A 15,296-nucleotide genomic window follows, 5' to 3' on the forward strand; every position below is an offset into this window, starting at 1 on the left:
GATCTGCTTCTGTCTAACCATCTTAACACAGGGTGCCAAATACAACAGGTGTAGACTTTACCATAAAAGGCTTGATTACGAGCCCTTCCCAACAATGCAGAGTTGGTGCAGCTGTAGAACCTTTTCAGGATCCGAGAGCCCAAGCCAAATCTTTTCAGCCTCCTGATCGGGAAGAGATGCTGTCGTGCCCTCTTGATGACTGTGTGGGAGTGTGTGGACCAAGATCCTGGTGTGCCTTAGCAGTTATCTGATTAACACAGATGATGGATAGGAAAGCACCTTTTGGTGGTAATTTGCAACAGAGTCTTTTCCTCTATGAAGGAAGAGCCTCAACTGCAGTCTGTCTCCCCTCCCCCTCCCGCACCCTCTCTGTCTCTACCCCCCCTCCCCACCCTCCATCCCTCCATCCCTCTCTCTCTCTCTCTCTCTCTCTCGCTCTCTCTCTCAATTCAATTCAATTCAATTCAATTTGCTTTATTGGCATGACCTTAACAATGTACATATTGCCAAAGCTTAATTTGGATATTTACGATATTAAAATAATAAGATTCAAAATTGTCAACGGGACAACAGTAACAACAATAACCAAGAGTCAAAATAACCAACACATTGAACAATAACTAAGCATACAGTAGAGGAAACGTGCAGGTTGGTTGGTCTGTCAGACACTGTCCCTCATCTAATGGGAGGCAGCAATGTATTGTGCTGCCAATCCACAGCTCTCTGCGTCCTCCCCCAACAGGACAGGTAGCCTATCCTCATCAGAGAGGTCTTTGAAAACTTGAATGAGGGTTTCAAATTTGGGGAAATGTTTTATATTTTTTACATTTTGTCAGGAAATGCAGCTCTGTCTCAGGTTCTGCTGTTGTGCAGTGTTTGCACACCCTTTCCTCAACAGGGAGCCAGGTTTTCCTGTGTCTACCCTTCTCAATGGCAAGGCTGTGCTCACTGAGCCTGTACTTTGTCAAGGTTTTTCTAAGGTTTTGATCAGTAACCATGGTCAAATAGTTAGCCACGGTGTACTGTCGATTTAGGGCCAGATAGCACTGCATTTTGCTTTGTGCTTCCCAATAAGCAATGTAGATTTGTTTTGACTGTATTGTAATTTGTTTTATTCTGATTGATTGGATGTTCGGATCCTGAGGCTTCTTCAGTGTGTTAGTAGAACAGGTTGGTGAACTCAGCCCCAGGACCAGCTGGATGAGAGTCCTGAGGTTTCAGTGTGTTAGTAGAACAGGTTGATGAACTCAGCCCCAGGACCAGCTGGATGAGGGGACTCTTTTCTTTGCTCAGCTCTTGGCATTGCAGGGCTGGATAATGATATGAGAGGTGGTCACTAAATTTGAGATGTTTCCAAAACTGAATTGCTTTTTTGTTTTTTTATTATTATTGGATATTGGCCTAATTCTGCCCTGCATGCATTGTTTGTAGTTTTCCTCTGGATATGTAGGAGAATCTTACAGAACTCTGCATGCAGGGTTTCAATTGGATGTTTGTCCCATTTGGTGAAATCTTGTTTTGCAAGTGGACCCCACACCTTGCTGCCATAAAGTGCAATTGGTTCAATGACACATTCAATTAGTTTTAGCCAAATTTGAATTTGAATTTCAATCTGAATTTATTTCAATCTGAATTTGTTTTTTAATGGCGTAGAATGCCCTGCTTTCTCTGCCTCATTAAGGTGTCCAGTTGAGCTTATTTTTAAACCTAAGTAATTCTAGTGTGTGCAGTACTCTATATATTTTGTACCAATTGAGAACTTTGGTCTAATTCCCTGAGATCTGGATCTTCTCTGGAAAATCATTCTTTTTGTATTTTTGGGATGTTACTGCCAGGGCCCAGGTCTCTCTCTCTCTCTCTGCTGCTGTAACCCCAGGGGAATTGACACGGCTGTTTGGGCACAGAGGACCCAGATTAACACTCACTGGCCAATTAGAGAACAGCATGGACATATTTACAGTAATGGGATTAGGTGGCTGTGGGGAGAGCAGGCCCCTGGGAGCAAAGTGGGCCTTCAGTTGACCTGTTTCACTGTGGTAATACAGTTTCACTGTGGTAATACTGTTTCACTGTAGTAATACTGTTTCACTGTGGTAATACTGTTTCACTGTGGTAATACTGTTTCACTGTGGTAATACTGTTTCACTGTGGTAATACGTAATACTTTTACACTGTAGCAATACTTTTACACTGTAGCAATACTTTTACACTGTAGAAAACTTTTACACTGTAGTAATACTTTTACACTGTAGAAATACTTTTACATTGTAGTAATACTTTTACACGGTAACTGTCGTAATACTTTTACACTGTAGAAATACGTTTACACTATAGTAATACTTTTACCCTGTAGCAAAACTTTTACACTGTATTAATACTTTTACACTGTAGAAATACTTTTACACTGTAGAAATACATTTACATTGTAGAAAATACTTTTACACGGTAACTGTAGTAATACTTTTACAGTGTAGAAATACGTTTACACTGTAGTAATACTTTTACCCTGTAGTAATGCTGCTTCACTGTAGTAATACTTTTACACTGCAGAAATACTTTTAGACTGCAGTAATACTTTTACACTGTAGCCTGCATATCCCCAGGAGACTGCTTTAGAAAGGGCTCCCTTGATCCTCTTCCAGCTCCTCCTCCTCCTCCCTCTCCCCCCACCCCTACCCCTCCTCTGTGCCTATGTATTGTCACTGTAGGACAATGTCCTAAACCAGAGCCCACTGGGTTTTTATTTCATGCAGCTGCTGATGTTTTGGGGGTTTCCTTCTTGTGGCCTACACTGTCTGGACCACATTTAGAGGAGATCCGCCTCTTAATTGTAGTCTTGCTGTTTTGAACACCCTTTAATGTGCCTGTTTGAGACAGGGGGGTTTTATGGAGCGAGGGATCTAAGACTTTTTTTTTAAAAGTACTAACTTTTCAGTGGTGTTTGAGCTGGCTCACCTGATCAGGTTTGGGTCATGGTTGTCCCTCAGCTGTAGATTATGTATTTTCTTACTCAATTAGTGTGCAGTAGTTCAAGTTTAGTCCCTCACCTTTCAAGAGCAACTACTCCTGAGACCCTGGAAAAGGATTGTGGGTATAGCTGGGCATATTCACCTGTTCTTAATACATCCCTCTGGATTCTTCTGGAAACCAGTGAAGCAGTCTCACACTCTGACCAGCCAAGTGTTCCTGTTGTGTTGTTAAGACATTTAGCTATGCAGTAATAACCAACACAAGGTATTTACTGCACTCATTAATGACTTGCAGGTTTGAGTGAAGTTGCAAAAGTTATTCCGGCAGGCCGCTCTGTATATAACGTCCCACGCTGATTGTTAGGAGAAAATGAAATAGTTTGGCCCAAGTCATCATTGTTTCCTTTGAGCCTGTGTGAGCTAGGTGGTTTGGCAGGGCAACAAAGACCCATCCACAACAAACAAGGCTTCGACATTCAGCCGTCACCCACATGTCCAGTTCCACTGGAGAGAGCCAGAACAGGACAGGCCCATCTACTTCCACCATGTCATATCTAGCTAGTGGGCCAAATGCTCATGGTGTTGGTTGGATGACTGTCTTACCCCAGTATCTGTGGCGTCAACATGTGTTATATCCTCACATTCTTTGAGAGTAACAGATTGAACACCCTACTCACATTCAAAGAACAGTCTGTGTTTATGAAGATTTATAATACATTTCTCATTTTGAATGCAGACCAAGCTCATTTAAGTGATTGCAAGGTCTTTTCAATAGCCATCTGGTTGGGATGTTTTGGAGGAGATTCACACACATTTCCCCTCAAATGTTTCCCCCCGGCAGGCTTTGGTTAACTCACTTATGAAAGTGCTGGAAATGTGCTACATTTGCTGTTTGGGCACGCTTGTTATTGTTTTACAGCTTAGCCCAATAATAAATGCCAAATTCACACAGTACACCGCAGTATACAGTCTACTCTCGCTCCCACTTTCTCTCCCCCACCCAACCCAACCCAGAGCTTTTTTAATCCATTCCTGCTGCGAAATGTCAGATATTTAACATTTCCCGCTCTCTCTCTCCCTCAGTGTGTGAAAAGGCTGTTCAGAAGGTGTGTGCTAACTCCTCTGAGAAGGACCTCCAGCCCTTCAAGGAGAAAATGGAGGCCTTCGTCTCGACCGGTGAGTAAAACAAACCATAACCAGAGAGAGGGGAGGAGAAGAGACATGACTAAGACAGTAGCGGTGCATGGGTAAAATCACTGGGGAAGCCAGGGGAAAAAAGCCATATCACAACCTGCTGTATGTGTTGTCTTAATTGCGTTACTTGCTCTATAACCTGTTAGTTCATATGCCTTGCCAGCGTGATATATAGGCATAAGGCTAAGACAATAAGAAGATACAGTGGCAGAATAAATTCAACAAAACCTTTGTTTCATCACAAAACTGGAGAGCAACCTCTGTCCGCTGAAGTCCACAAAGCATATTGCATGTACAGTGCATTCAGAAAGTATGCAGACCCCATGACTTTATATCTAACTTAAATGCCTGATTGGTGGAGTGCTGCAGAGATGGTTGTGAGATGGTTGTCCTTCTGGAAGATTCTCCCATCTCCTCAGAAGAACTCCGGAGCTCTGTCAGAGGGACCATCGAATTCTTGGTCACCTCCCTGGCCAAGGACCTTCTCCCCTGATTGCTCAGTATGGCTGGGCGGCCAGCTCTAGGAAGAGTCTTGGTGGTTCCAAACTTATTCCATTTAAGAATGATGGAGGCCACTGTGTTCTTGGGGACCTTCAATGCTGCAGAAATGTTTTGGTACCATTCCCCAGATCTGTGCCTCAACACAATCCTGTCTCGGCGCTCTACGGACAATTCCTTCGACCTCATGACTTGGTTTTTGCTCTGACCTCCACTGTCAACTGTGGGACCTTATATAGACAGGTGTGTGCCTTTCCAAATCATGTCCAATCAATTGAATTTACCACAGGTGGACTCTAATCAAGTTGTAGAAACATCTCAAGGATTATCAATGGAAACAGGATGCACCTGAGCTCAATTTCGAGTCTCATAGCAAAGGGTCTGAATACTTATGTAAATCATTTTAAATGCATTTTCAAACATGTCTAGATACCTGTTTCCGCTTTGTCATTATGGGGTATTGTGTGTAGATTGATGAGTAACATTTTTTTATTTAATCCATTTTAGAATAAGGCTTTAACGTCACAAAATGTGGAAAAAGGGAAGGACTCTGAATACTTTCCGAATGCACTGTATATATATTTATATTATTATTTATTTTTGACTAAATCAATATGTATTGGTTGTCAATGTTTTGGCATCAAACTGATGGCAGTTGTGAAGAAAAGTCAATAGTTGGAAGAGTTGCAGAGTTGATTAGATTATACATTTTTACAGGAATTAGGCTATTTTCTCTTCAACCATCTACTAGAAACTTATGGACAATATCAAATATAGATATAAAACTGTATGACTATATATGAATAATTTTTTAAAAACGTTATTCAAGTATAAATTACCAAAGTTACAATTGATTGACATATATTTTCTGTTAATTAACAAAATTACTAAAGATTCTGGTAACTTTGGTAAATCACCGGTAGCTTTGCAACCCTAGACATGACCCCATGTGTTGACCTCCAGGGGGTGCTATGTGTTGTTTTTATATGTTGTTTTAGTAAATACTGCTCCAGCAGACTCATAGCGTGTCACCTAACCCAGGCTGGGCAGGGCAGGCTGTTTGAGCCCCAGTGGAAGCTAATAAAGCCAGAGGCCAGAGTGGCTGCACTGGGTATGGCCTGATTGGGAGTTTAGATGTGTTTACACTCCCCTTGTTCTCCGTAAGCCACTTTTTCTCTACTGATTATAATGGCAGCTCTTGGAAATGAGGATCCTCAATTTTTTGATATCACTCACTGTATCTGAGGCAAGCAGAGGCCTGTGTCAGAGCCCATCCATTGGACTGAGTGATGAGACGACCTTCCCCCTTCTCCTACCGCCAAATCAAACTCTGTGACACACTCCCAAGTTCTACCAGTAGATAGTGATGATGTATATTCACCCCCTCTGTCATGTCTCTAAGCCAGCCTGTCATCTCTCTGAATGGAGAATGAACCCACTGTTCTCCAAATCTGTCTTCAGAGATGAAATATTCTCCACATAGACTATTTATTGCTGAGGAGAATGTCATGTAAAGAAACCAAACTCAGAGAGAAACTAGAAAGATCCTGTTTTCCTTTCTCAAAAACACTGAGAGGAACCATTAAAGCCCAAAGCTGTAATTTAGCTCTTCACTATATTTTTTTGCCTTGTCAGGACGTTAGTTGGGTGGTGGTGGAGCCCATGGCCAGCGTTAGTTAGAGACAGAGCTGCCTGTCAGGGACAGGAGTCTAAAGCCTAAGCCTGTAGAGAGGATCACATTGCCCTTAACATGCTGCCTGTACTCATGGCTGCTATAAAGCAGGCAGGACATCCCTGGCTGAGGCCTCGTAAAGGCTGGTTGGACAGCTTGGGGACCACTGTGTTAGCCAGGGACACACTGCACCGAGGTGGAGACGCTCTGATCCCTTCTACCTCTCCCCCCTCCACTAGACATCTTCACCCCAGACGCTTCCTACAGCCCCCTCCAGTGCCTTGCAAAGGCAGCCAGTCAGCCAGTAGAGCTGCTGCCATTGAAAACAGAAAGCTTTTTCACGTCCATCATGCAGACACGGGCTCCTGTATGGTTTCTGTGGTATGCAGCATGAGGAAACACAGAGGTCATAGTGTTCCTAGAGAGAAAGTGGACATCCATCTCGGAGCGTTCCTCCAAAGGGCCAACGTGTTCAACTGTGATTACTATTGATCATAGGGATGTGAGAGGCAGAGGGAAGGAGTTTACAGAGACGCGGTGTGATCCCTGATTTACTGGAGATTACTGTGTAAATATTCCCAGGAGTTATTGTTCACATAGCAGAGACACATCTGATCCTAACTTGCATTACAATGTGTCTTGCAGACAGAGGGAGAGGCCTTGTGTCAGGCTTATGCAGAGTGGGTGCCAGGCTTGTGTCGCTAAAGCATCATAATACATACAGAAGCTCTTCCCCATTTGAATGAGTGCCAACTAGGACTCCCATACAGTACGTAGGTGTGCTTCTGCCAGTGTTCTCACACAGTTCACTGGTTTTAAATGATCAAGCTCTCAACAGTCTCGCAGTGGGTAAACATAAGTGCAACCAAACAGAATCCATCTCAAAGCAACTTGGCAAGACAACAACCACCTGCATGCAATCTCGCCACCTTCACCATCTTCACATAGCTGCCACAGGCGAGGCGAGGGCCTTCACATTTCTGCATGCTCAAAGAGCCACAAAGAGCGAGCTATTAACAAAACACACTGACTCCGGTCTATAAACCTCTATAGGTCTGGTAGAGCATCAGAGGTGTCTTAAAGTGGACCACCTCTGAGGCCAACATCCACAACAACGTCTTTTATCTCTACAAAGTACTAGTGACAGACAAAAGTGTCAGCGTCACGCAAGGCCATCTAGATTTGACTACATTAAAGGGCAAATTGCACACATTACTTGTGGCGGACAGAGAATATTGTTAAACAATAGGCTCTTTCTATAAAAAATGCAAATGAGGTATCTCACAGAGAGATTGCATCCACATGTTATTGGAGGTACAGAGTGAGAACTGGAGGCAGGGCAGTGTTTTCAGCATAGAAATGATTAATGTACTGTATGTGTTGCAAACAAAGTCTGCCTTGGTATGTTTGTCTCCTAGTTACACATTACAAATGGAAATGTGTTCTAGAATGTTTACTCTTTTTAACATTCCAGTGTGTCAAACCTCTATCTGTATTATTGATCAATATCACAGAATATTTGAAAGGTCTTTAAACCATGATGGTTGCCACTGGCTACAAAATGGTATTGGTTAACAAAAACACATCTTAAATATAAACTTTCCAGTGAGAAACATATAAACCATTCTTAATAAACAGAGCTCCTCCAGAAGTTGCCCTTACTTGTGAAGCAGTGCGGTTTAGTGCTGGTGACAGGTCCCTTCCATTGAGGATGATTCTATGACTTTAATATACAGAACAAAGGAACAGTTCTCACACAAAAGAGTTGTGGAGGATCTAAATATTTAATTGACTGAACAGTATTAGTGTTGTCCAGGCGTGCACGTGTGGCGGTGTGCTTCTGGTAGCAATCTCTTCATCGGTATTGATGGACAGTGATAACCATAAGCAAGCATGTGTAAGAAGGGAGACAGTATTATCTCATACACACTGTATGCTTTTTTTATGGAGGAGGGAGAGTCTGTTGGTCATAGTGCACTCCATGCTTGCTCCTGTGCGAGGCAGGGGAGCAGAGCAGCTCATGTGACCGTGTCTGTGGAGCGCTGACCCAGAACTGCCTGGGAGACTGTCGGGAGGCTGTGAGGAAGCTGTGGGGGCTGTGACCCACCCCTGCTTCCCATCCATACATACAGTACTGCTCTTCTTCATGTTTCATCTGCTCAGATTTTGGACATTTTTGATAGAATGCTGAAATGTTGAGTCCCTAACTTCAAATCAAATCCCATCAAATGTTATTTGTCACATGCGCTGAATACAACAGGTGTAGGTAGACCAGTGAAATGCATACTTACAAGCCCTTAACCAACAATGCAGTTTTAAGAAAATACCCCCCCCCCCAAAAAAAAGTAAGGGATAAGTATAACAAATAATTAAAGAGCAGCAGTCAATAACAATAACGGGGCGATATACAAGGGGTATTATAGCCATTGGATTAGATGTTCAGGAGTCTTATGGCTTGGGGGTAGAAGCTGTTTAGAAGCCTCTTGTACCTAGACTTGATGCCCCGGTACCGCTTGCTATGAGGAAGCAGAGAGAACAGTCTATGACTAGGGTGGCTGGAGTCTTTGACAATGTCTTTGACAAGGTCTAGGGCCTTCCTCTGACACCGCCTGGTATAGAGGTCCTGGATGGCAGGAATCTTGACCCCGGTACTACCCTCCGTAGTCCCTTGCGGTCAGAGGCCGAGCAGTGATGAAACCAATGCTCTCAATGGTGCAGCTGTAAAACCTTTTGAGGATCTGAGGACCCATGCCAAATAGTTTCAGTCTCCTGAGGGGGAATAGGGTTTGTCGTGCCCTCTTCACGACTGTCTTGGTGTGCTTGGACCATGTTAGTTTGTTGGTGATGTGGACGGCAAGGAACTTGAAGCTCTCAACCTGCTCCACTACAGCCCTGTCAATGAGAATGGGGGCGTGCTCGGTCCTCCTTTTCCTGTAGTCCACAATCATCTCCTTTGTCTTGATCACGTTGAGGGAGAGGTTGTTGTCCTTGCACCACACTGTCAGGTCTCTGAACTCCTCCCTATTAGCTGTCTCCTCGTTGTTGGTGATCAGACCTACCACTGTTGTGTCAATTCAAATCAAAGTTTAATTGTTACGTGCGCCGAATACAACAGGTGTAGAACTTACAGTGAAATGCTGAATACAACAGGTGTAGAACTTACAGTGAAATGCTGAATACAACAGGTGTAGAACTTACAGTGAAATGCTGAATACAACAGGTGTAGAACTTACAGTGAAATGCTGAATACAACAGGTGTAGAACTTACAGTGAAATGCTTACTTACAGGTCCTAACCAACAGTGCAATTTTTAAGTAAAAAATAGGTATTAGGTGAACAATAGATAAGTAAAGAAATTAAGAAGACACTGAAAAATAACAGTAGCAAGGCTATACACAGTAGCGAGGCTATAACAGTAGCGAGGCTATATACAGGCACCGGTTAGACGGGCTAATTGTAGTAGTATGTACATGTAGGTATGGTTAAAGTGACTATGCATATATGATAAACAGAGAGTAGCAGTAGCGTAAAAGTGGGGTTGGCGGGTGGTGGGTGGCGGGTGGCGGGACACAATGCAGATAGCCTGGTTAGCCAATGTGCGGGAGCACTGGTTGGTCGGCCCAATTGAGGTAGTATGTACATGAATGTATAGTTAAAGTGACTATGCATGTATGATAAACAGAGAGTAGCAGCAGTGTCAAAGAGGGGCTGGGTGGGAGGCACACAATGCAAACAGTCCGGGTAGCCATTTGATTACTTGTTTAGGAGTCTTATGGCTTGGGGGTAAAAGCACCTATCAATATAACGCATTGTCAAATTTTTAAAACAAGAAACTTGTGGCGTCTGGTTTGTTTCAATATAACTAATTTTATATGTATGGGCTCCCGAGTGGTGCAACGGTCTAAGGCACTGCATCTCAGTGCAAGAGGCGTCACTACAGTCCCTGGTTCGAATCCAGGCTCTTATTACGTCCGGCTGTGATTGGGAGTACGTTAGGGCAGAGCACAATTGGCCCAGTGTTGTCCGTGTTTGGCTGGAGTAGGCTGTCATTGTAAATGAGAATTTGCTCTTAACTGACTTGCCAAATTCAATAAAGGTTAAATAAATACATATTTTTAAAATATACATATTTATATCATTTCGTTTAACTTTTAACTTTTACTCAAGTATGACAATGTATTACTTTTCCCACCACTGCCAGAGGCATACTCCAACAGTCAGACATCATTTACAAACGAAGCATGTGTGTTTAGTGAGTCCACCAGATCAGAGGCAATAGGAATGACCAGCGATGTTCTCTTGATAAGTGCGTGAATTGGAGCATATTCCTGTCCTATTAAATATTCAAAATGTAACGAGCACTTTCGGGTGTCAGGGAAAATGTATGGAGTAAAAAGTCTTTAGGAATGTAGTGAATTAGAAGTAAGTTGTCAAAAATATACACTGAACAAAAATATGAACTAAACATGTAAAGTCTTGGTCCCATGTTTCATGAGCTGACATAAAAGATCCCAAAAATATTCCATACGAACAAAAAGCTAATTACTCTCAGATTTTGTTTTCAAATTTGTTTACATCCCTGTTAGTGACCATTTCTACTTTGCCAAGACAATCCATCCACCTGACAGGTGTGGCATATCAACAGGGTGATTAAGCAGCATGATCATTACACAGGTGCACCTTGTTCTGGGGACAATAAAAGGCCCCTCTAAAATGTGCAGTTTGATCACTCAACACAATGCCACGAATGTCTCAAGTTTTGAGAGAGTGCGCAATTGGCATGCTGACTGCAGGAATATCTACCAGAGCTGTTGCCAGAGAATTGAATGTTAATTTAATTTAATGTCTTTACCATAAACCGCCTCCAACGTCGGTTTTTGTATGTCGGTTATTGTATGGTCAGATGTAACAGTATAACTTTAGACCGTTCCCTCGCGCGAACCAGGGACCCTCTGCACACATCAACAACAGTCACCCTCGAAGCATCGTTACCCATCGCTCCACAAAAGCCGCGGCATCACCGATTGAAACGCTATTTAGCGCGCACCGCTAACTAAGCTAGCCGTTTCACATCCGTTACACAGACATAAGCTACTGACAACGAAAACAATTGCATTTTATCGATGCCAATTTGAATGCACAGAGATACCATGACGGGATCCTGAGGACCATTTCCGTGTCATTCATTCGCCGCCATCACCTCATGTTCCAGCATGATAATGCACGGACCCATGTCGCAACGATCTGGAATTCCTGAAAGCTGAAAATGTCCTTCCATGGCCTGCATACTCACCAGACACCAGACATGTCACCCATTGAGTTTGCGATGCTCTGGATCGACGTGTACGACAGCGTGTTCCAGTTCCTGCCAATATCCAGCAACTTCACACAGCCATTGAAGAGAAGAGGGACAACATTCCACAGGCCACAATCAACAGCCTCATCAACTCTATGTGAAGGAGATGCAGTGCAGCATGAGAAAAATGGTGGTCACAACAAATACTGACTGGTTTTCTGATCCAGGCCCCTACCTTTTTTAAAGTTATCTGTGACCAACAGATGCATATTTGTATTCCCTGTCATGTGAAATCCATAAATTAGGGTCTAATGAATTTATTTAAATTGACTAATTTTCTTTACTGTAACTCAGTAAAATCTTTGAAATTGTTGCATGTTGCATTTATATTTTTGTTCAGTATAAATAGTCAAGTACAGATACCCCCCAAAACTACAAAGTATTTTTACTTTTACTTTACACCACTGGTCGTGAACAGGGCCCGACAATGCCTCTTCCCCCTCAAGAGGCTGAAAAGGTTCGGCATGGGCCCTCAGATCCTCAAAAAGTTCCACAGTTGCACAGTTGGGAGCATCTTGACTGGCTGCATCACCGATTGGTATGGCAACTGCTTGTCATCTGACCGCAAGGCACTCAAATTTTAGTATTCTAGAATGATCTAGAATGTTTATTGCTTTTAACATTCCAGTGTGTCAAATCTCTATCTGTATTCTTGGTCAATATCATATACTGTCCTGCAAAGGGTAAGGTCAGTCCTTCACTCAAGATCCCATTGTACACTGGTTTCCACCAGGCCAAGTTCCCAGCCTTTCCCCACCAGACTATCATGGCCATAATCATCTAGTTCATATTTGCACAATCCTGACGTCTTCACTGTGTTGGCAATCAATTGTCTTGGGCAGAGGCTTTGAAAACCTGTATATTTGTTTGTGCCATGATAATAAGAGGCTGTAGGCTCCCTCTTGATAGGACAACAATATGAACACCAGCACAGCTTAACAAAGTTCAAAGATTGAGGCTGGCAAGGAACAAGGTATATTTATCGTTTCCGAGAACGAGAGATTTATCGACACAGACACACACACTAACGTTCACCTTTTGATGTTTGATTGAGTATGTATGGAAATGAGATACAGTTGAAGTTTAAAGTTTACATACCCTTAGGTTGGAGTCATTAAACGATTTTGTCAACCACTCCACACATTTTTTGTTAACAAACTATAGTTTTGGCAACTCGGTTAGGACATCTACTTTGTGCATCACACAAGTCATTTTTCCAACAATTGTTTACAGACAGATTATTTAGTTTATAATTCACTGTGTCACAAGTCCAGTGGGTCAGAAGTTTATGTACACTAAGTTGACTATGTCTTTAAACAGTTTGGAAAATTCCAGAAAATGATGTCATGGCTTTAGAAGGTTCTAATAGGCTAATTGACATCATTTGAGTCACTTGGAGGTGTACCTGTGGATATTTTTCAAGGCCTACGTTCAAACTCAGTGCCTCTTTGCTTGACATAATGAGAAAATCAAAATAAATCAGCCAAGACCTCAGAAAAACAATTGTAGACCTCCACAAGTCTGGTTCATCCTTGGGAGCAATTTCCAAACGCCTGAAGGTACCACGTTCATCTGTACAAACAATAGTACGCAAGTATAAACACCTTGGGACAACACAGCCGTCATACCACTCAGGAAGGAGACGCGTTCTGTCTCCTAGAGATGAACGTACTTTGGTGCGAAAAGTGCAAATCAATCCCAGAACAACAGCAAAGGACCTTGTGAAGATGCTTGAGGAAACAGATACAAAAGTTTCTATATCCACAATAAAATTAGTCCTATATTGACATAACCTGAAAGGCCGCACTGCAGGGAAGAAGCCACTGCTCCAAAACCGCCATAAAAAAGACAGACTACAGTTTGCAACTGCACACAGGGACAAAGATCATACTTTTTAGAGAAATGTCCTCTGGTCTGATGAAACAAAAATAGAACTGTTTGGCCATAATGACCATCGTTATGTTTGGAGGAAAAGGGGGAGGCTTGCAAGCCGAAGAACACCATCCCAACCGTGAAGCACGGGGTGGCAGCATCATGTTGTGGGGGTGCTTTGCTGCAGGAGGGACTTGTGCACTTCACAAAATAGATGGCAACATGAGGCAGGAAAATTATGTGGATATATTAAAGCAACATCTCAAGACATCAGTCAGGAAGTTAAAGCTTGGTTGCAAATTGGTTTTCCAAATGGACAATGACCCCAAGCATACTTCCAAAGTTGTGGCAAAATGGCTTAAGGACAACAAAGCCAAGGTATTGGAGTGGCCATCACAAAGCCCTGACCTCAATCCCATAGAACATTTGTGGGCAGAACAGAAAAAGCGTTTGCGAGCAAGGAGGCCTACAAACCTGACTCAGTTACACCAGCTCTGTCAGGAGGAATGGGCCAAAATTCACCCAACTTACTGTGGGAAGTTTGTGGAAGGCTACCCAAAACATTTGACCCAAGTTAAATTGTGAAAACGGAGTTTAAATGTATTTGGCTAAGGTGTATGTAAACTTCCGACTTCAGCTATACATACATTAAAAAAATGTATAGCAGTGGAGCTGTAGTCACCGATGCAGTAAAGATTGTGTAATTTTCTTTCACAGAAAGCTTCCAGGTCCTTAACACAGCTTATACTGGACATGTAGTTCCCTAGCCCTTCGTTATCTGAATGCTTGGTAAACCAGTGGTTTGGAAAAGTGTGTCAGAGTTTTAAAGGCCTAATTTATTGTCCCTCTCAACATGCGTGTCTCATAACTTTCTAGTTAGCCACTACTGGTTTCATGTTTACACAGGTAGCGGAGAAAGAGAAACACATCCTCTTTCTCACTCACTCTCTCTTGCTCTCTCTCGCTCTCTCTCTCCCTGTCTCTCGCTCTCTTTCTTTCTCTCTCTCTTTCTCGCTCTCTCTCTCTCTCTCTCTCTCTCTCTCTCTCTCTCTCTCTCTCTCCGTGGACCACTCTCTCTCAGAGTGCCGGCCAGCCTGGTGCCACCTCCACACAGAACCATACCAGAGAGGACCTCAGGCGCCAGCTCGACCCCCCGCTGTGACTAACGCCATTGGTCATGACTCTCCCCCTCCTCCCCCATCCCAGCCATGGCCACCCCTTCTTTTCATTAGGTTTATCTCAGACAATCAGCCTGCTTATGTAAAAAAAAAATGGGGTGGTAGCAGCTTAAGCTCACCCTCTCCCAAAAGACCCGCAAACCTGCCTTTGAACAATTTCTGGGAGACTTCCCCCTCTTAAATCTTCAAGTGGGAAAGGTCCCCCATCATTGTAAAAAGGATGAATCTGGAAAAATGCAATAAATCTGAGATCACAGGCACTCTCTGGCCCTAGATAAATTCTTGCACCTCGCCCTGGCCGGCCGCACACATCTGCCTTGCATTTAGACACTTTTACATGGCAGGAGTACACAGGAGCCTCCAGTTCCCGAGCCTCATACACTCACTCCTCAGCCCAGCTCTGTGCTGCCTGTGCCCCTGCTCTGCGCCTCTGCTCCTTTCCCCTCCTCAACACAGTCCACTGAGACCTCTTCTACTACAACCACACTCCAGACATCACCAACTCACACTCCTCATCAACACACTGTATATATATATATATATATATAATGTACAGT

General features: G+C 43.2%; 1 protein-coding gene across 1 annotated transcript in view; it reads left to right on the forward strand.

Annotated features, from left to right (window-relative positions):
* The window catches only part of LOC112261821 (formin), a 60,787-nt gene that overhangs the window by 35,932 nt on the left and 9,559 nt on the right, over positions 1-15,296 (forward strand). The window contains 1 exon segment of the mRNA XM_024437441.2: positions 4,053-4,145. Within this exon segment, the coding sequence (XP_024293209.2) occupies positions 4,053-4,145 (93 nt within the window).

Source organism: Oncorhynchus tshawytscha, linkage group LG11, assembly GCF_018296145.1.
Source record: "Oncorhynchus tshawytscha isolate Ot180627B linkage group LG11, Otsh_v2.0, whole genome shotgun sequence".
NCBI classification, from domain to species: domain Eukaryota; kingdom Metazoa; phylum Chordata; class Actinopteri; order Salmoniformes; family Salmonidae; genus Oncorhynchus; species Oncorhynchus tshawytscha.